The sequence below is a fragment of the Pagrus pagrus genome (assembly GCF_965226575.1).
Source record: "Pagrus pagrus genome assembly, chromosome: 19".
In the NCBI taxonomy this organism is placed as follows: domain Eukaryota; kingdom Metazoa; phylum Chordata; class Actinopteri; order Spariformes; family Sparidae; genus Pagrus; species Pagrus pagrus.
The window spans coordinates 8,714,244-8,736,388 of NC_140203.1; the positions used below are offsets into that span (position 1 = coordinate 8,714,244).

General features: G+C 41.6%; 2 protein-coding genes across 2 annotated transcripts; one reads left to right on the top strand and one right to left on the bottom strand.

Moving 5' to 3' along the window:
- On the bottom strand, positions 1–4,396 carry psmd5 (proteasome 26S subunit, non-ATPase 5). The gene is made up of 10 exons (XM_084382684.1): positions 4,194–4,396; positions 3,351–3,495; positions 3,158–3,271; positions 2,945–3,073; positions 2,284–2,393; positions 1,955–2,097; positions 1,292–1,483; positions 753–862; positions 511–651; positions 1–386 (listed from the first exon to the last, which is right to left on the bottom strand). The coding sequence occupies exons 1-10, from the start codon at positions 4,364–4,366 to the stop codon at positions 129–131; spliced, it is 1,515 nt and encodes a 504-aa protein (XP_084238810.1). The 5' UTR covers positions 4,367–4,396; the 3' UTR covers positions 1–128.
- Positions 4,397–7,460: 3,064 nt separating this feature from the next.
- Positions 7,461–8,680, top strand: b3galt9 (beta-1,3-galactosyltransferase 9; the record flags this gene model as incomplete). Its single annotated transcript, XM_084382841.1, has 2 exons — positions 7,461–7,466; positions 7,574–8,680. 2 exons carry the CDS (start codon positions 7,461–7,463, stop codon positions 8,678–8,680), a joined length of 1,113 nt encoding a protein of 370 aa, XP_084238967.1.
- Positions 8,681–22,145: the final 13,465 nt, after the last annotated feature.

Sequence of the window (22,145 nt, forward strand, 5' to 3'; positions counted from 1 at the left end):
CTGATTTATTAGAACTATTTATGCATTTATCAGTGAAGTATGTCAACCCACGCTTAGCTTCTTCAGACACTTACCCTGTACTTAAGCATTAAGTAGAAACCCGTGAAGTGTATCTGAGTGTGTTTGAATCATTCTGCTCCCTCTGTGCTGACCGCGGCCACAGCTGAAACATAGTAAGGTCCCTCTCTGAGATAAGTCTTCAGACGGATGTAATGCTGACTTCCCAGTATCTCCGCTGTTGTTGATGAACACACGAGTGCTCCCACCAGTTCAAATTTGGCATCTTTGGCCTCCTTCGTTTGACCCGTGGAACGATCCAAAACGAACTCCATGAAACTGGGAGTGCTGATCATTAACTTCTGACCCCAGGGCTGAGTGGCAATGGCCTGGAAAACACACACAGATATCCACTGATGAAGATACAATTATTACTGGTTATTATCATCTGTTATCGAAAGGTCAGTGAACCAGGGATGACATGATTGTAGTTAGAAACAGCTGAGCACTCACAGTGAATATACCCAGAGCTCCACAATGCAGCTCTGGAAACGGCTGAGTGCTAATGTTGCAAATCATGTCCATGGGATGTTTAGACAAAAGGTGGAACCAGGACTCTGTCAGGGCCAAGAGGTCTTCTGTCTGCTGCTCTGGCTGCAATAAAATGTTATTAGTGTTAGTTTTTTGGTTTTTTTTTAAATGGGGTCTTCAGAGATGTATGGCAATGAATTTTCCTTCTGTGAGCACACATATACCTGTAGAGTGAGAATTTGGGATATGGCGTCCAAGCTGCGCACTCTGAGCTCTGTTGCTCCGGAGCTGGCGAGCTTGCTCATCCTTAACAACACCGCTTTGAACTTTTCTCCTGAAGACACAAAGAGAAATCAGCCACAGAGATCACAAGACATCAGCTATAACTACAAGAAACATAAACAATCTGAGAGGGGCCATTACTCATTTTGGCTTTGGATTTTCACTTTGGCTTTTATTAAAGGGTAACTCTACCCATTTTACACATTAAAGTGTGTTTACAGTTCTTGGGGAGTACTACTGAAAATTATCAGATTCTTCTGCCTTTTATAACCTGGTGCCTACATTACCCACCATGCAATTTAGCCACTGAGTGACATCACTGGAGCCAGTTTATCAGATTACATGCAGCTTCCTCTGGAGCCACAAAAGGCTTTATAATACGTTTTTCACATATGCAGTAGTACCCATCATGACCTGTAAACACACTTTAATGTGTAAAATGGGTGAAGTTCCCCTTTAAATAAAACCTAACAAAACTAACCTGTTTTCTGAAGGACTTGCTTCCCCTCCACAGTGGATCCGAGTAACCCCAAAGTGTCCAGAGCCACGCCGATCATCACAGGGTCCGGGTCCAGAGCCATCTCAAACACCTTGTTCTGGAAGGCCGGGTAGGTTTCACAGACCTGCTGTGGGCTGTCCATGATGGCCAGGTTTCCAAAGAACTTCACCAAACCTACCGGAGGAATCATCTGCATTATTAAGCCTTACACAAACTATACACTTTAATACACTGAGGTTCAGATAACTGAGCTAATTGAGATTCACTGTATCAGACATGGCTACTACTTTTAAAATCTCCATGAAGAAGGTGAACGGTCAGCCTCTGAATGCAGACCTCAAGGTTACAGTGGAGTAAAATACAAGAAGTGCAAGATGACATTTCATAATGTTCTACATTTTTATCAATCTACATTTACATTGAGCAGATCAGGTCTGGATAACTGCTCCCACAATAGAAGAAAATAGTCCTGCACATCTGCTTTCAATTTAGCTAGCATAACATATTAAATCGATATCACATGATTTGAGACAGGGTGCTTAAAATAAAAGGAACCAGTAACTAAAGCTGGGTGAAGCAGCATGGACTAGATTGAACTGAATGTGTTTCTTTGTTTGTTTTGGGCAGTTTTCTAAAGAGACCCACCGGGAAGGTAGAGAGAGGAGAAGGGGTCAGTCTCTGCTCCTCTGATCATGTTGGAGATCTTGTCCATTATACCCTGCTGGGCCAAATACTGCCGGCCATGCTGACTGTGTGCTAGAGAGGTCACCATCTCAATGGCTGTGGCTCTGGAGAAAAAAGACAACAGGTACAAATTTATAGAACGATAAAAAGACTAAGGAAAACTATCCAAAACGCCTGTCAGGTAAATTTGCATTACATTATAGCAACTCTTTATCTGCAGCAATTACATTATTTTCACATTTTTTTCTCAGTTTTCTTCTCTCTCTTTATGATGTGATTAATCCTATTACCTGGTCAAGACGTCATCTCCTGTGAGTTCTCCTAGCAGCTGAGAAATGAAGCTGCTGTTGGCACAGTAACCGAGGGAAATGGGAGATACGGACGAGATTTCCACCACCAGCTGCAAGCAGCAAGAAACACCTTTATTAGTGAATCAATATGAGAGCTGTTGTACGTGTGCTCATGTACGTGCATCACAGACAAATGCATTTACTTCACGAGATACTGTATGTCACAGAGCAAAGAGTGTTGAACCAGGAACAATAGAGAGAATCTGTGTTTGGCATGCGTCACGTCTTTCTATCAGGCAACCTTGCTGTTCCCATGGCAACAAATTAAGATTACCCAGGAATGAGTAATGTGTGTGCAATTTTCCATCTGATTACAGAGTCTGCAAATGACTGCAAGATGATTTCATGAAAAGAAAGAAAACGATACACTAGGGACGACAAAGTTAAACCTCTGCCTCCATTTGCATGATTTCGAGCTCATCTGGGATGAATTAAAACTTTAATATCACTGAATCTACGTGCCCACGTTCTGGAAGTATTTTGTGTTATGATTAGTCATATTTTTCACCGATTCCATCCAGATAAACGTTATTTTAAGAACTGCATGTCAAGTATGTTATCAGCCAGAAAGTAAACTGAAGTGACACACTGTCGAACGTACCTCATATATTCTGTATCTGACAATGTCACTGGTGGCCATCACATCCTTCATGACTTTCTGCAGGTCGCTCTGGAACAATTTGTCTAGTCCGGGCTTGGAGTGACTCAGTTTAGACAAGGACTGGATGGCCTGAAAAACAAGAACAATTACTGCATCCGCTGTGAATACATTGAAAACTTCATGCAGGATATATTTTAGCGCTTCGGTCATCACCTGCTTAGCCACAGCAATCTTCTCTTCCCGGATGCAGTGAATCACCGCTCGCAGAATGTCAGGATTGTTGAGGATTTCAGTGAGAGCATCGGGGTTCTCCACTATTCTACCAATCTAATGTATGAAGGATGAAAAGGTGAGCGGTTTAAAGGCACTTATGTGTGAGTGTGTACCGTGTGTGCAAGCAGCCCACCTGCGTCAAGGCCAGTATCTTCACCGTGTCATTCGGATGCGTCAGACCTCCGTGCAGCTCCACTCTGTAGTTCTGGACCAGGCTCACGGGGCTGAGGGCCACTAGGATGCGTTCAAGGATGGCAACACATAGCTCAACCTGTTCCCTGTAAACACACAGCTCACATCTATAACTTTAAACCTGCTAAGCATTTGTTTTAAGGCTGCAACTAATGATTAGTATCCATATTATTAATGAACCAATTTGAAATAATGCTAATACCATCACAATTTCTCAGATCCCAAGCTGACATATTAAGATTGCTTGTCTTGTTTGACCAATGAAATCCAAAGTTATTCTCTTTCCTACCACAGAAGACTAAATAAAAAAGGAAATATCTACATTTATGGGGGAAGAACTGCTGATTTTTAGGTCTTTTTTCCTTAAAAAATACATAATCAATTAGCAAAATCGTTGTTTTTATTGGTTGTCTCTGTATTACTGGACACAAAACTGTATATGAAGCAATGCATATGAAGTTTAAGTGCACATTTTCAACTTAAACTTGTGGGTGTACAAACAATGAATGTCAGCAATGTAATTTTCATTTTAAATCCAATAACACATGGCTGTATCGTCACAACAGAAAATGTGTCACTCTCCACACCTGCAGTGTAGCCAGTTAGCTTGCTAACTAGCTAGCACATGTAAAATAAAGTCTTTTAGCTAACATTAGCTAAGCTACTCCACCGGTATATTAACTCACCGAGTTACACAAGTCACTAATATTAAATAATGAAGAGCTGACTGACTCAGCAGTTAAAACACACAGTGTGTGGACGAGATGCATTGTGCCAAACCAACCTCTGATTTGAGTTTAACAGTGAGAATATGACATTGAAGCGCTGTCCGCTCACTGCGTCTCTCAAAGCGCTCACAGGTATCGACAATAAAGCTGTTTTTAGACACTGCAGCTCCTCAATTGGGTCTTCGACACCGGAGATTTCCTCCAGTAAAGTCTCAATCGTAGCAGCCATGACTTCCAGTGTTTTGGGGAAGCAGGCAGTTCTTCTTCTTCTGCTTTCATTATCTCTGCAGTTCACACCCGACGTTGCAGCGCACTACCGCCACCTGCTGGGCCGAGCAGGAGGCGCCACTTCACTTCTATTAATTATTTTTTTCTTCTGATATTCTTTCAACCTGTGTCCACATAGATTCATAACAAATCCACAAAAAAAAAAACAACAGAAGATGAAATCCAAGCTTTGAGGAAAAAAAACATCCCAATGTTAAATCATAATTATGATAATCATGACTTTTTATCTCATAATCATGATAGATAAAATCATGAGATAGAAAGTCAGAATTATGGGCTAAAAGGTCAAAATTATGACATAAAAAGTTATAATCATGAGTTAAAAACTCAAAATTATAAGATAGAAAGTCAAAATTATTAGATAGAGTCTTCATTAGGAGATAAAAAATAAATGTCATAATTGGGGGATAAAAAAGATTCAAAAGGTGCAATTATGAGATAAAAAGACAACATTCATCTTATAATTTTGACTTTTTTACTCATAATTTTGAAGTGTTATTCCCTAATAATTGCTTAATTATCTCATAATCCTAATTTTTCATCCCATAATTATGACTTTTTCCCTCATGTCTACTTTTTGGGGTTACTTTTGTTAATCAAGGCTAAATTATCATCAGTTTTCTTCTCTGGCGGGAGTGTGTTTAGCAATTTGTTCACATTTTAAATCCGTCCTTAAAACCTGTGTGAGGTATCCTATTGCATTTCCTTTTTTCCGCCTTTTCTACATACTTGACTTTTTATTCTCAACCTAAGACCAACCAGACACAATAACACATTGCCTGAAGCTCAAAAATTAAATGTTAAATGTCATAGAGGACACACAAATTAATTTCTTTTTGGACCCTGAATTGCTTAAAAAATGTTGATAGACTTGTTTTTTGTTTTGTTTTTATCTTAAGGTTCAAGTAATATCCATTAACTTGACTGTTAGATCTTGAAATATCAGCATCAAATCTGCATATTATGGCCTCACGATGTCCCACTGCTATTAGCATTAAATTAGCATTTTTTGTGTGGGCTGTAGCCTGTAAGTAAGTAGGTTTAAAGTCCTTCCTGCTTCTCTGAATCACAGTGACTCACAGACTAAAACACTCTAATGCAACTTGGCCAGGTTCCACTGTGTCAGCAGAGCTTTCTGTCTGTCTGTCTCTCCGCATCAGGCCCGAGCTCAGACAGTAAAGGCTGGACACGTTTTGGCCGGTGACCAGTCACAGCGACATGGATCGCTCCTCAGGTTTAATCTTGATCAACACCCTCCACTTTTAGCCCCAGCACTACATGATCCCTGGCCTCTCACCTCCCTCCTTGTCCCTTTGTATTTAAGCAACGTGCACCAATCAGCTTTTATAATGACACGCTGTCATTTTGTGTCACTTCTACATCACAGCAGGTAGATGGGAAATGAAACACAGGAGGTCAATAAACAAATGACTTCCGAGGGTCTGTGGTTACAATTTTATCATCCTTTCTAATGTTGATTGGGACTCATTTTGACTTTAATAACCTCTGATGTAAGACATATGACCTAACATGATGGAGTTGTACTAAGCCCTTGGTACATTTCATATGCCTTACATCGGAGGTTACAAAAGCCAAAATATAAGTCCAAATCACTCGTAGGGATAAGTTCTCATTTTAAACTGTGACCACAGGTGTGAGGTGACTTTATAAATCATGAGAAAGAGTTCAAACCTCATGTGTCGAGTGGATTTTTTAAAATAAGTGCATGAAGCAGGAACAACTTACAGCTTTGGGGTAGTTTTCAGTGGAAACATTAAACTGTTTTCTCCCCTTTACATGAGAAACAGACTCTATATAAGACATGTTTTCAGTTTGATCACATGACGTAGGTAGACCTGCTGAAGCAGGATGACTACATTAATAATAAGCAATTAAAGGTGCAGTATGTAGGATTTGGCCACCTCTCAAATTTATACTCAAAACAAATAAGGACCAGCATATCACCAGAGTAGCCTCCCTGAACACAGCACATAATGTCAAAACTGCTGTTTTTTCACATTCTGGTGATAATTTGAGTTTTTATTTAACATTTCCAGCTAAAATTCTTAAATATAACAATCTGAAAAGGACTAACGTTCAAATATCTTCTCTCAATGTCAATCTTTAAGGTGCAGAACCAGTAAACGTCCATGATTTTAGAAATTTAAGTGAAAAGACACATTCAGACAAGCACATGTACTTTGTGAAGAAATACAAAAAAAGAGGTTTTAAAATGTTTGTACAAGTCCCTCTACGTCCTAATTGGCTCAGAGATTTGGAGTCTCTGCTACTCTGTCAGAGATAAATATTTAAGTAATCCTGCACATTTAAGAGGTTGCTGTTATCAATTGTATTTATTTCTTAAAGTAAACCTCCAGGCAGAAATGTGTTTTGCTTTCTGCGACTTTACACGAACATTTGACCCTCGTTGCACGAAACGCTGTACATGCAGACTTTGACAGTAGAAGACTGTTCTATAATAATCTGCTTACAGGGGAGAAGTTTCTTTGTTACTTTAAATGTGAGTTCAACACGCGTACAAGCATGAATTTGTGATGCAAAAGCCATTTATGGTCGAATCAGTCTGCAGCTTTCAGTTTCCAGCTTGGAAACTCGAAGCCTCCGGTACAAGTTCACTGAGACGATAAGATATCATGCATTTTCATAGATTTTTGTAAAGGAGTAGATGTGATTTCTAAGGATTTCTATGAAGGTAATTAAACCTTTCATATCAGACTCAAACTATTATTCAAAGCAATATTTTTTATTTGTCTAAAAACATGTCTGCCAGGGCTACAGTGGTTATTGTTCTGTATTATCAAACTGTTCCATCTCTGTATCATTAATGATGTATACCTGATGCAGGACTCACTCCTCTTGATGAAGCATGTGACTTGGGCTTGGGGTGCAGAGTTACATGCTGCTAGAGTTTCATGACAGTGGAAACCCTGTCTGTCAGCAGGTATTGTTGAGAAACTGACAACAGCTGGAGGTCACATACAGCGAATAAACCGAGAAACAACAAGGCAGGTGTCATGCAGGTACAGTGTTTATTCTTCGCAGGTCGTACATTTTAATTTAAGTTCGATTGGGTCTCTTCATGGTGATTCACGTTCTCTTTTTTCTGTCTTTCTGTGTCACGCTCCAGTGCTCTCTGTGCAAGCTGCGTACCCACCAGTGGTGTTTCCTCCTCTTCAACGTCCTCCTCTTCCATGCCCTGTTGTTTGGCGCAGACTTTGTCGAGGAGTACCTCCTGCAGCCCACGCCTGGTGTCTACACTGACGGCATGGTCGTTGATGTAAGAGAGAAAGCCAGGAAACTTGACCTGAGCAACGCCAGGGAGAACGTCTCGCAGGCCTACCCCATCTCTAACCCTGACGCCTGCAGGAACTCTGACCTCTTCCTCCTCGCTCTGGTCTTCAGCTCCGCAGCTAATGTCACCCAGAGAGATGCGGTCAGGAGGACATGGGCCAACCAAACAGTCATCCAAGGCTTCCCAGTAAAGATACTTTTCTTCTTAGGATCAACTCAGACTGCTGCTGCACAAACGGCCCTCATGGCAGAGTCCGACCTCAATGGAGACATGGTGCAGGGTCATGCTGTGGCTGACTCATCGCTCCGTGGTCCAACAGAGAGGACAGTGCTGGCACTCCGTTGGGTGATCGCCTTCTGTCCGGTGGCACGTTTTGTCCTGCTGACCAAGGACTCTGTGTTCATCAACCTCCCTGCCATCGGAGGCTACCTACTCGGGCTGCACAGGCACCCGGAGGACCTTTATCTGGGTCGGGTGATCCAGAAAGATTCCCCTGACAGGGACCCCAAAAGTTCTGGCTACCTGCCCCCAGCTCTCTACCCTGACAAGTACTTACCTGAGTACTGTGAGGGGACGGCTTACGTTCTATCCCAGGATGTAGTCCGTAAAGTGTACGTGGCGTCCGCAGCAGTCCGTGCCCCTGTGCCAGCAGATGTTTTTGTGGGTCTTTGTGCTCAGAAGGCCGGCGTGGCACCGACCCACAGCGCGAGGTTCGCAGGAGAGAAGCACGTCCGCTACAACGCCTGCTGTTACCGCTATCTGTTCAGCTCAGCAGGGATGAGAAGACACGAACTTGATGCAGTGTGGGCAGATCTGGGACAGAAGGGTGCAAGCTGCTCTGTGTTGCAGACCTACTACGGCCTGGTGAAATGCAAGGCCCTCACATATCTGGATAAACTAACCTTCTTCAACTCCCAGAGCCAGGCTGAATGGCATGGGTAGAGAGAGAGACTGACAGGAAGTGGGGTTGAAAGACAGAAAAGGAAGAGTGTAGATACGTTTGTTGTCCTTTTCCTTGATAACATTACTTGAAATGGGGCCAGAACCACTCTCATGTATCAAAAACGCGGTTCCAGCTCATAAAAACAACAGTAAATGACATAAAATGAGTGTAAGTAAGGGCTTCACTGCTGTAAACCTTTAAGGAATTAATGCATCACTGCTATATTGTTATTTTATATATAGACAGAGCGGATTATTTATCTTTTCCTGTTTATTCTTTTATCTCTCATATTATATTTAATTGTCCGTTTATGTCCATGTCCTGGATGTATTTATTATTGTTCCCGTCTTATTTTGGTGTTCCATGTCAACTTGTTAAGGTCATTTATTACTGACATGTTTGCATTTGTTTTGTTCATCACGAAAACAATAAACTACTAAAGCTGCTATAAACGCCGTCGTCACTTTAGCTAACCTCCTGTCCGTTTTTGCAATTAACAATCCCCTCCCTCCTCTCTACGTGACCATACTTGCACGACTCCTTTCTTCTTTCCCAGGCAGCTCTCTTTGCCTCTTTCTTTTCTTCGAGCATTTTTAATCGCTTGGCCTCTTTGGTAGTATAAGCCTTCAACAGGAGCCGGGAACTAGTGGCTTTCCCTGTTTCTTTTCTTCGTTCAACAGCTAAGATCTCTAAAATGAGTGAAGGAAACGTTGGACCTGGAACAGTGTGGCATATACACATACTTGCAGATTTATTTAAATTAAAGTGCAGTGCAAATCTGATTTATAACAGGAGAAATATGAGTTCCAACAGAGGGGGCATTCATTCCTCAGATCAGATTATATAAGTAATTAAACTCCAGTTGTTATTTATTTTCAGAGTGGATATTCATGTCATTACCTACTGTCTGAACTGCTTGTTTTTAAATTTGAGTGGCACCAACATGACCAGAGAGATAAAACGTTAAGTCAGGCTGAAGCCGAACACCGTATTTAATGCATTAGCAACAGTTAGTAAGTGCTTCTCCTGTTGTGACAAGACTAACAGCGTCTGGTTTGAAAAAGATGTTGTCTTGCCTTTGTTACACAGCAGGTGAGTCAGGGAGATGTCAGAGAAACACAGTCTGCACACGAAGCCCACGCAGTCCTGAGAGGACGTCTGATCAGGCAAAATAATTGAGAACAACTGTGTGTGGGTGATGTGTGACGTGGAAGACAAAAGCTGTGGTACGATATGAATTCTGGCCTTTAGATTCGAATGCTTGAAGTTAAAACTCACCCCCCAGACATGAATTATAATTAGATAAAAGATGGATATTATAAAAGAAGCTATTTTGATCTGATTCCTTTTTTCAATAAAATATTACTGAAGCACATTTATGTTAAGATATTGTCCCATTGCTTTTGGCTGCAAGATAAGCAATTATCCTTTTTCATTATTTATTTAAAGGGACGCTATGTAATTTGGGATAAGATATTCAAACTCAGAATTTTAAAATAGTATTTATTGTTTTCCACAAGTGAATAAACAAGCTGTTCTCAGGGGAAAATAAGGTCCCCAGAACACTGTTTGAAGCTAGAAAGGTGGCAGGGTCTGCCAAATACAAAGTTAAACAGTATGAAATTGTGTTGTCCTTTAAGGTCAGTTTGTTTATTCAGTTCAGTCAGTCATGAAAATAAAGACAGTTTGTTTATTTCGTTTGTTGTGGCATAAAAAATCAGTCAATAAAGATCTTTCTCTTCTGATTTCTTCACAGTGCACCTTTAAGAAGTGTAAAAGATTATGACCTTAAAGCTAATTCAGAGGCGGCGAACCTGATGGACTTCCAAGAAATGGTATTGTTTGACATCACATCAAGGACAAGATAGAGTTAACTGAAGACAAACATACCAAGGAGGACATCTAGTGCCCAACATGAGGTAAAGCCAGTAAAAATCCTGCATTCAAAATCTTACTTCAGTAAAAGTACATAAGTGTTGGCATTAAAATATACTCAAAGTACCAAAAGTAAAAGTACTCATCATGCAGAATGGCCCATTTCAGAATGAGATGAATCATATAACTTGACAGTGTTGTATAAAGTACCCAAAAGTCATACTTGAGTAAAATTAAAGATATTCTGTTAAAATATTACTTTGGTAAATGATACATTTCCATTTCAGATTTCCAGCAATGTATGTCTTCAAAATGCTGCTCAAACTGCTGCTCTCTCCCTAAATTCCACAAAAGGAAACCTTGGCCTCCATCCCAGCACCGCGAGCTGACCAAACAAAATGTTTGGGTGTTGTACAAACCTTTTCTCCTCTGTTTTACAGCCAGCGGTTCACACAGCGACTCTCTACTCCACCTTGGCCAGGTTCCATTGTGTCTGCAAAGCTTTCCCTGGCTGCCTGTCTCACCGCATCAGGCCAAGGTATTCAAAGAATAACATCTCAGCATGTCTATAATCATTCTGGCCGGTGACCAGTCATAGCAACAATTTGACTGGCATACCATCAGTGTGAACCCGGATCGCTCTCCAGGATTAATCGGGATTAATAAGCGTCAACACCTTCCGTCCGAGGCCTCGGCACCACACGACACCCAACCTCTCACCGCTCTACCTGGTCTCTCTGTTCCTGAACAACTGACCCCATGATGCTTTCAATGTCATTTTATGTGCCACCATTTCCTGCGAAGCACCCAAACAAACCTATCTCTTACAGTAGTATGTCTCATTGTCTCATCATCTGTGCACGCTGTGTTATTTTGAAGAGCCACGCTCTCATTTTAGTCAGATTGGATTTACGAACATACCCATAGTTGCTGTTTAACAGGCAGCAAGAAAACAGATTTCAAAGATGTGCTCTGGAGCAGCTCCACAAACACACTTTACTTAAGACCAAAATCTCCAATATGTTTGTTTTCCTGCTACCATGGAACTGAAAAAGTTGCCAAAAGCGTTTGTGAGTCCAGATATTCTTGACACAAAGTCACCAACATAACCTACCGGCTCAAAAAACTCTTTCGAGGTCTGGGAGGATTTTCCAGCAGAAAGTGGAAACAGGGTCCACAGAGCGGGAAAGCCTTCAGACCCACCAAACCACATGTACACTTCCACACATGCACGCACACACGTATACGTGCACACACGCTCGTAACACAGCCTGCAGAGATTGTTAATGTGAGGTCGAGGGGTCGGTAAACTGCATGTGGGTGGTGCAGCGCTCCTAATGAATGGCTCCCCTCAGAGAGATGCATCTCTGCAGAGAGGGACTCATCAAACCAGAGAAACGCTGTTTTATTTGGACGCCTTTCACTGACGAAACAAGTCCGGGGCTCCACAGCCGCGGCCACTGATTTGAGGGGAGGGTCAGCGGGAGTTAAAGTCTCAACTGATGAAAGAAATAACTGTCTGTCATTTTAATTTAGTATGTTTGTGCACATGTGTCATTCATGAGAACATACAGTGTGCGTTCTCATACGTGAGTGTACAATCCTTCTGGATGCTCGTGTCCTGATCAGAGGCTCAGTGTTCATGTGGCCCTACAGCCCACGTTCACTTACGTAGAAGCAGTAACCTCAAGGATAAACCCTCTTTTTTGACGACATCTGTGGTTTCTCCTTCTTTCCCTTTTTGTAAACTCCATAATCTTTCCTTTGAGGCTTTGGCAACTTTGCCAAGCCAGTAGTTTTTTTTTTTGCCTCTCATACAGTGCAGCTTCTTTTGACTTCTTGTGTTTTAATTATACATTCTATAGCTTTTGGCTGTTCTTACAGAAAGATTTTTTTTTTTCTTTTCAAAAATGGCTCCATCTGGATGAAATTAAGTGCATTAAGTGCATTAAATGTAAACTACTTCAGTACATGTTCCCGGGGTGAACACGAGTACAGCAGCAGAATTCACATTGTGTTCAACATCTCTCTCTCTCTTTGTGAACAATCAACAAAGTTCTTGTTTTGATGACAATAGCATTTATTAAGCTAGACCATCAGCTAGGCCATCTTGTTGGGACATTATTCAAAATCTCTAGATGAAAAGGAGACTTTTAGTCTGTACCCACAGGTCATATAAAGACATGTTAAGATATGATTAAACAAAGAATAAAGCCAACTCCAAAGGCTGTGGACAGGATTTTAGACATACTAAGGTTTTCAGTCCAATTTACACCAAAAGACCCCAACCTGCTTTAAGGATTAGGTCATCCAAACAGGAAAATGTAGTCATTATCTACTCACACTCAAACAGATGGAAAGTTGGGTGAAGTTTTGAGCTCAACAAAAAAAAAAACAACCAAAAAAAAGCCCAACATAAAATGGCTTCATACAGCTTGTCCGGTGTAATCTAAGCCTCTGGAAGCCCTGCCATCTCAAATTGATGTGAAAAGACGTTATTTACACCGCTGACATGCGGTCAAGCTCAAAGGCTGCACGTTTGAGATGAGCTGTGTGCTAGCGCTTTTAGCTTAGCATCTACAGTGAAGATTTTGACTTTAAAAGGGGGGTAAAAGGGGGGTATGCTAACATGTTGATGCTGAACAGATTCGATGCTTGCCTTTTTCACCATCGTAATTTAGCATGCTCGCATGCTAACATGCGCTACATACTAATAATGTAATTAGTTTTGCAGGTGTTTGGTCAGGACTTTATATTTTGACCTGATGATGGTGCTGCAGAATTCACAGTCATCGGGTCTTCTTTCTTCATCTTCTTCTTTTCTCTTTGGTTGGCTCCTTTTCTGAGAAGTACCGAGGTTTGGACATGTGTGGGCAGTCCACTCAAACTGATGAAATCTTTCGGTGATTGCCTCTGGTGCTGCTGGTTTTAATCCACTGGGCTGGGCTTGTCTGTACTGAGGCACTGACTGATTTATGAAAGGGATCCTCAGTCACTGCTGTCAGGATTAGTGGTGGGTGGAGACTCAGTCTGTAATATAGTATATCAGATCACGTTATTAGAGGCTTGTACTGTGTATGTTGATGGGCTCTGGTGTGGTAATGTGGTAGCCTCCCCTCTACGTTGACTCATACACTCACTACCAGATGATCAAGATATCTGCGAACGCTCTGATACTCCACGCTTGTCTTTCAGCTGCTCATCAAGGAATATTTGGGTTCATTATTAATTTCAAAAGCATTCAAATCCAACAGTTTGTTAAATCAGATACAAGACTACTTTAGAGATGTGGCTCTGTACATAACTACCTCTTTCATTAGTGTTGGTTGAGGTAACATATTGTGACAATCTCCTTACCTGCTAATCTATTCTCTAACAGTGTCATATTATAACATAGGCTGGATAGGAAAGAGTCAAAGAGTGAGAGAGGGCATACGTGCGTCTAAGTGTTTTGCAGGGAGGGTTGACTTGTAATAATAGTAATTATAAAGCTGGGTTTCCCAATAAAACCACCTCATCATGCCACACATCTCATTACGGCTTCCTCCTCAGCGGCTCCACAGGAACTGAGGAGTTATCAGTGTCCAGAAATCCCCGACAGTGCCAAGGAAAACTGTCTATACTCACGTACAGGATCTGTATATCAAACCTAACACGACTTTTGTGGTTATGACTGAGGTTAAGGCGTCCAATTGAGTACACGACCACAGACTTATACCACTATCTTACCACTATAAGAGCTAAATGCATCCTAGAACCATATTCGTGTGAAAATTTCTGCCTCAATAACTTGGATCATGACAAGTGGCAGTGCGGCCAAACCCTCACATAAAATATGCCTCAAGTGAAGAGTTACCACGTCAACCCACTGCTCGCCTGTGGGTTGACATGGTGTTGTTTCCCCCTACATGGCATCTAATTTTTGGGGGGATTTTTGCAGAGGCCATTGCTACAGCCAGTAAGGTAAGTTTTGCACAAATATTGTAAAGAGGGGAAGATATATCTTGCCTGTTTTAAACTAAAGTGTAAAAATGACAATACATGATTTAATGTAGGCCTGTGGTGAGACTATGCTGGTCTACTTTCTGGCTACTCCCTGGAGTCTCTGCTGGTTGCCTGGCAAGTGCTCAGAGCCATGAAATAGTTGTGAACAAAATGCCCAATAAAATGACAAATTGTCGTTTTTACACTAGAATACACTAAATATAAAGTGTTAGTGAGCTTTCAAGGAGCTGGTAGGCAGCTTTTGTAACTAACTCTGGAGGAGAGAGTCAGGTGCAGGGCCAGATCTTCTGGAGGAATAAACACCCCGAGTCATGTTGGATTCTGCTCTCATCTAGAGCTGTTTACCGACGGGAGGAGATCTCAGAGAGGACTTTTTAACGTTGGGATCTACACTCCCTTCTATCAACCTGACTGCAGCAGCAATCCACCGAGTTGATCTCCTTTGTGGGATGTTTATGTTCTGTAATGTTGCCTGCTGACTGGAGCTGGAGGGGAAATGTGCTTTACTACATGAACAACATTACAACCAGGAGAGGGGAAAGAGAGAACCGGAGTCTCTGGTGAGTGCTGAATTTAGTCAGAGTCGACTTGAATTCAAACACACAGTCACACACGCCCTTGGTAATGTTAGCTTAAGGCTAATGTACGGTAAAGTAATCTGGGTGCTTGGGGCGAATAAACAAATGATCCTGCGGTCTAAACTCGCTTCACTGTTCGTGAACACACCATTAAACAACTTGATTGCTGATGAAAATCTGACGTGACTGATATTTTAAAGTTTTATTCATGTTAAGTTTAGTCTTGCTGGCCGACATCCCTGTCTCAGGAGCAGCAACGGTCGACCAAACGAAACGCACCGTTACCTTGAGTAAACTTGGGATAAAGTAACGACACAACTTTCTCCAACTTTAATCAAAAAAGTGTTTCACAGACAGTTTAACTGATAAGAGTGGAACTTGATCTATAAGACTCGCTTCACCAAAAATACCTGTGGGTTTACCTTAAGTGTCTTTAGTTGCTTTCTAGCAACAGCAGTGGTCTAGAAGAAAGTGTATCTCAAGCTCAGGTCAGTGAAGCAATCTTCTCTATTTCTGCTCGCCCCAGATCAGTGGTCCCATTGTCCTCCGTCAGAATGTGATCTTAATCTGACCTGAATAGAGTTTTGTTACAGAGAGGACTTTCAACCAGCCAGACGTGAGACAGACACACTGCAGTAAGCTGCTTTTCCACTGCGAGGGCTGCAGGCAGAGGTTTCATAGCACTGAGATTTGTAGCTTCTGCTGGTCAGCGGGTTTTACTGCCGTCTTTTATCTGTGAATTGTATCATAAGGCATCTTATAATACTTTTTATTGGTCCTGCCAGACCTTTATCTTGTGTTTGTAATTTTCTTTTAATGAGATTCCTTCTGAGCTTTCAGTGGATGCTAACAGCTTGAGAAAAAAACATGTGTGTGTTAAAATGGAACCGGTCCATTGTCTCCTATTGGGAACGAGTAGCAACTGTTCTGTAATGACTGACTTGGTGTTCTCAGCTATGCAAGCTCTATACTTGTACCAAATTATTCTGTCTGTTGGATCAAGATCCAGTGATCTGGTTTTGGATTATTGTATCTTGCTAACCCTCTTATTTGGTCTTGTTTTCTTCCGCGTTTAATCCTGGAAGATGCTTCCGCATTTTCACTGCTGTCTTTCTCACAGTCGTTTGCATGTCTGCATCCGCACACCCACACATGCAATGAATGACACAGAAACAAATGAATGGACAGAACCATTCGTGAGGCTGGCGCTATGAGCAGAGTGGCACCAGGGATGTTTTAGGGTCCGGTTTGATGTTGTAGCCCGGTCCACTCCTCTCTGGTCGGCAGCTATGTGAAGAATGCTGGGTGTGCATCTCTCTTGTCTACTCAAAGGGTCTTCACTCATCTCATCTGGCGCTCATCCATAACAGCCTAGCACTGCTGGGACAACAGTTCGTTTCTTAAGGAGGCACTCAACCATTTTTACACATCCCCTCTTTGGTCCCTCCGAGGCTTCATTTGTCTTTTCCTAAACTCACAACTGAGGTAACTTCTGTTTGTTTTGTTTTTTTTTGTTTTGTTTTTTGCCACACTTGTGTCCTTGTTTTAGGGATGGTAATGTACTCAGATGGTGATGGTGAACGTTGTAAAGCGTTACACCTGTTAAACATCAACACGATTGCCATTGTGAGCGTGTAAGCAAGCTGATGTTAACATTTAGCTCAAAACAAGGTTGTGTGTGAGTGCAGACAGACTAACAAAGCAGCTAGCATGGCAACACGGGGTAGTGGGTGAAATCCCCCCTTCGAAAAGGGACAACCCTTGAAGACCCCACTACGTCATCAGTTGGCAATCATGGTATTGTCACAATGCCATTTATCTGTTGGAGAAAGAAAAGCTTGGACGTAAGCAGTTTGTTCAACTTCACGCTATCAATCAAGTCATCAAATAAAAAAGAAGACTGTTTCATTACTAGCGGTGCTTTAGCTGCCCTGCCAGTCTGCACTGATATCGGAGGAGCGGTAACAAGTGCAGCAACCTCACTGCTGGACTTATGTTAAATTTTTGGGCATCATATTCCATCAAAAGAGGGAAATGCAACATTGAAATATGTATTGGGACTGGGCCTTAGTCCTTTTGACCAAACTCTTTTAAATGACTCTAATATTTACCATGAACTGATCTGGTGTATTCTAATGCAAAGTGACTAACAGGTAAGTACTGTGCAATTTCTACACTTAAGATCCTGCTGGGATATCTCTTAACTTTCAGATAAATGTATGAATTAGAGTAAGTAGTGCAATTACATAAACTATTTTTTATCAAGCATTCATTCTATCAGCCTACATCTACAAGTGGTGTGATGAAAATTACACTAATTTCTCAATAAGCTCACAGTAATCACAGAGTTTAAGTTAATCAGAGTGTAGTGTGTGAAAAGGTGTTTTGTGTGTAAACCTGATTACTTGAAATGTATTTTCTTTTTGCCTTCTCCTATATTTTTCCCTGATAGGTAGGCTATTTAGAAGTCCTCACTAAATAGAAAAGTCATATCAGTTCAGCGCTGGCCTTTCTTGTGTGTGTCTTATAGCAGGGGGTGCGATATGTTGCTCCAGGGCTACCACTTCCTTTGATGCATGTTTGCAGTTTATGCTATGCATACAGTGCGGACGCAGCCACATGCATTCCTTCGTACCCTGTGGCAGCCTGAATATAGTCTTTTAATGGCAGGAAGAGCTCCACCCTTTTAAGTACAAAGTTGTGTTTTTTTATGAATATGTTGGATTCTGTATGTACTCGTTTCAGTTAAAGAGCCTCAATTTCATGTCACATGTGTCTGTGACAGACTGCTGATGATCGTGCTGTGTCTGTAAGTGCCGTCCTTCCCCCATAAAGGCAACGATCTCGCTGTGCCAAAATATTTCCACATGGCAACTTGTTAACGGCCACATTTTACAAAGGAAAACACGAAACACTTCGAAATGCTTGTTTCCAGCGGTGCAAAAGCTACATGGTTAACATATATAAAATGTAGTTTTTTAAGTTTTTAATCTGGAAATTCATGGCGGCCGCGACGAGTGTGGAAAGTAAAGGCTGCTGAGCTTCGAAAGGGGAATTTAATTCTAGCACGAGACTGTTGTGAGATTAGTGAAAAGACTCTGGATTAACCTAACCTCATGTGTCCACAACTGATTGACACCTTGTGGACATCTCATGCACCCAAATTATCGTGAACAATATTATAATGTGCCATTAAATGACCATAGGATACCAGAGGGGATTTAGGTAATTGGATGACAACCTACATATTCTCTCTCTGTTTTTAATATGTGGTGTGCGTTATCTAAATCCTCTCTGCACAACATGAGAGGAGATGCAATGATAACTGTAGTTCACATACATTGACTCTTAAGTAAGAGAAACTTTGAGCAGATGTTTATCTGCCCTGCTGTTTTCTTTATTCAATAATAGCAAGTGGACGGTTCGCCTCATTTACCCATTCACGCACGCACACATGCACAGCAATGGCAGCGAGCTTACACTCAAGGCACTGGCTAAACGATCGGGAGAAACTGGGGTTCAGCGTGTGTTCAAGCAACGATTTGGGATTGGAAAGGTGGCCTCTCTGTGGCAGCTAATTTATGATTCTGTCCTTTCTTTTCCTGAGTAGACATCGCTCTTTATTGTTCATTAAATCACTTATAAATATCTTATTCTGCATGACCATAATCTATGACTACAATTACAAGGCCATTAACTTCCTTTCAATAACTTCCTAACTGCTCCTTAGTGAGTAGGGAAGTTGTTGTACATGAATTATGATCCTAATATGCTTTGCTGATTGCATGCTATCTTCACCTCCACCTTTTTTGCATTAGCCTTTATGTGCTAGGACATCTAAGAGAGTGACTAGAAACAGTGAGTGGAGTAAGACATGCAGCGAAGGGCCACGGGCTGCTGCAGAGGACTCAGCCTCACTAATAACCACATTATAGGGACGCGTCATCCGTGCAGTGGTGACACCACCTCTAAAACAACCGTGTCGCTCTGCCTTCCACTCATTTATGTACTCAACTCAACATTTCATGAAGCCCCACAGAATGACTACAAAGATCCACATATGTCAAAAATATACAAAAAAATCAAACAATTTTCCTCAACATCAGGACAAAAACTCCAGCAGACTGTTCACCTCACTGGCAATCAAAAATGAATTTTAATAGCAACGTTTCGGTGCAAAGACCTTCATCAAGCTATCTTGTTAGAACTTGAAATGGCGCTCACAGTGGTAATAACAGTTATCTTGGCATAACTTGATGAAGGTCTTTGGACCGAAACGTTGCTATTAAAATTCATTTTTCATTGCAAAGTGAGTGGAACAGTGTGCAGGAGTTTGTGTCCTCGGTCGTGGATCCACAGGTGTGCAAAAGTTTTACTCTGTGAATCCCTCAACATTACGATAACATATACTCCCTCACTGTACTCTATTTTATTCTATTCTTATGTAACAATACACTAAAGGTGTGAATCCTGTCGAAATAACTCTATAATAAGCTTTTCGAACAAATACCTTTGCACTGCAATGGGAGGTCTTCCTCGAAAGTAATTCACCTGTAGTTTGACACCTGTTAACCCACACATGTTCTACCTGTGTATTTTGAGCCAATATGCTACTGATATGCGCGCTAGCAAGCAAACAGTTAATGGTGTTATCATTCAATCAAACACAAGATTTTTAAAGAAATGATACTGTGCACACACAAGCACATGCAGAAATATTGACTGTCCAGGAAATCTGTCCAGGAATTAAAGTACTGCGCATATGACGAAGAGTGATGCTGCTGAGACATACATGTTCGCACAGTAAGTGGAAACAGAGCAACCATTTGACCCGCTGTGGGCGCCATATTTTTTTCATCATGCATGTAGTGAGGACTTCATGCAGACTATATAACTAATCATGTGGGAAGGGAAGGAGCCTCTTATACAGACGGCGCTTTGGATGTTTATGTGTCGCAACGTAAACAGATGAGAGAGTCAACAGGCCAGGCTTAGGGTAGAGGAAGGAGTTAAAAAGCTCATCTTTCATCTCTAGTTAAATGAAGCCTTTTGATGGATGTTTTCTGTGAAACGAGTCTCAGTGATGCCTTAGTGAGTGCCCTTCATAAGGCAGAGCCCTGGCCCTACACAGGCCTGCTGTTCTAGTGGGAGGCAAACACGGGGAATTCTCAAAAGTCCATCTGTCTCTTTCTGACCTGTTTGGATTTCTGCAGGAAGTTCAGCTAGCGAATATAGGTGTGACTGTACTATGATATTAATGAGTTTTGTAGAAAGGCCCCATTCAAAATAGGCACTGAAAAAAAGAGGAAAAAAGCCGGGCCCCAACGGGATTTCAGTTGAGCTTGCATCCTGCCTGCCTCTGAGAGGAGGAAGGAGTGAAATAAAATTTTATAAATTGCACACTTATGTTCTATTTCAGGTCCTGGAACTAGACACAGCACAGGACAAATGTCCTCATGCCAGTTTTTTTTTTTTTTTTTACAGCTGGAATAACATTTTCTCCCATAACCGGAAGAAAAAAAACAGGAATATAGACAAAAAGCGCACATAAACTCAGAACAGAAGATATAGGAAATAGACATAGACAAATAGAAAAGCCCAGAGGCATTTTTACAGACTCCAGCTTTAGACAAGCCTGTCATTAAGGTTTGGTTTACTGGGACAAGTGTGGCGGTTTAAGCCAGGAGGCTTCATATGAGACAAGGCTGCATAAGACTGAGTCCTTGTTGGGAAATGACAGTGGCCTCTGCACCAAAAATACACAGCTGGGGATGGCTAAGCAGCGGGTTTGGGAACGTATATATAAAGTTAATTATTGTATATGCTCACAGAAAAATATAGTAGGCTGTAGCTAGCTACTAATTTTCTCCCTGTCTCTTGACTATTAGACTTTCAGTAACAAGCCCTCTCCATGTTCAGGGAGATTATGTGATGGTATTTGTTTAGTTGCATCTTGTTTTGGAAATATTACCATTTTTCCCCTCTCTGTGTTTAAGGTAATGTACATTGTGTTCATCTGAATGATGATCGTCTTTCCATCAATCACTTTGTAATGTTTAAGCGTACCAAGTTGCACAAATCCAGAGCTTTTTCTGACATCTAAACCTTAAATGACTGACTCTGCAGCATGCATTGTGCACATGCAACCACCAGAGGTAGCATTGTTCCTCCGTGGACCCATCACTCTCCAGCATTACATGAACATTTGCAGTCTGATCTGTGTTCAGGCAGACAATTTTTACAAAATCTATTTTAAAAGACAAGTTTGTTACTTCAGTAATTTCCTCGTTGATTTCCTTGTTGCTAAAGTTTTTTTTCTCAGTCAAACAGAAGATTCAGACGTGTCCAAAACAGGTTTCTAAGTTTGAAACTAGTCTTGTGGTGCTGTGGGTTTGTTGGGCAACAAAAGACACACATGTCATTCCTGCTCCACTTCCATCTCTACCTAAGTATAATGCATTTCACGTTGTGGTGTGGGCAGCGTGTGGCCACAGTCACCAAACTCTCTCTCAGAGCCTTCATTTAGACTACCTGCATCCAGGAAAAAGACAGAAAGAGAGGGTGTGTGTTGTGCTAAAAATGAAAAGTCAGGAAAGGAGGAGTGCAACAGAATCAACAAAATTGTTATGAATGAAAGGAGGGGGCGTTATAAAATGAAAGATAAGACTTTTGTATAATTAGAAAGTGAGGGAGTGGGAGATTAGAGGGGCGAGAATAACGATGCGAGGAGATAGCTACATAAGATAGTCATATAAAAGTGACAAAGAGCACATGAGAGGCAGCACTGTGCCCTTCTTCTCCTCTAGACCTTGGAGCAACTAACCATGAATCCAGCTTTTGTGATGTAACAGTGTATTGACCCTTGGAGGGGCCCCAGACCAAAAGAGGGTGTTTACTCGAACACGCAAGGAGCTCTAAGCGTTTCACAGCCTCCCGTTCTGCGAAAGGTCCAACGCGCGTCGAGTGCCACTGGAAATGGCAGTGGATGGCCCGTCTCTTTGGCTCC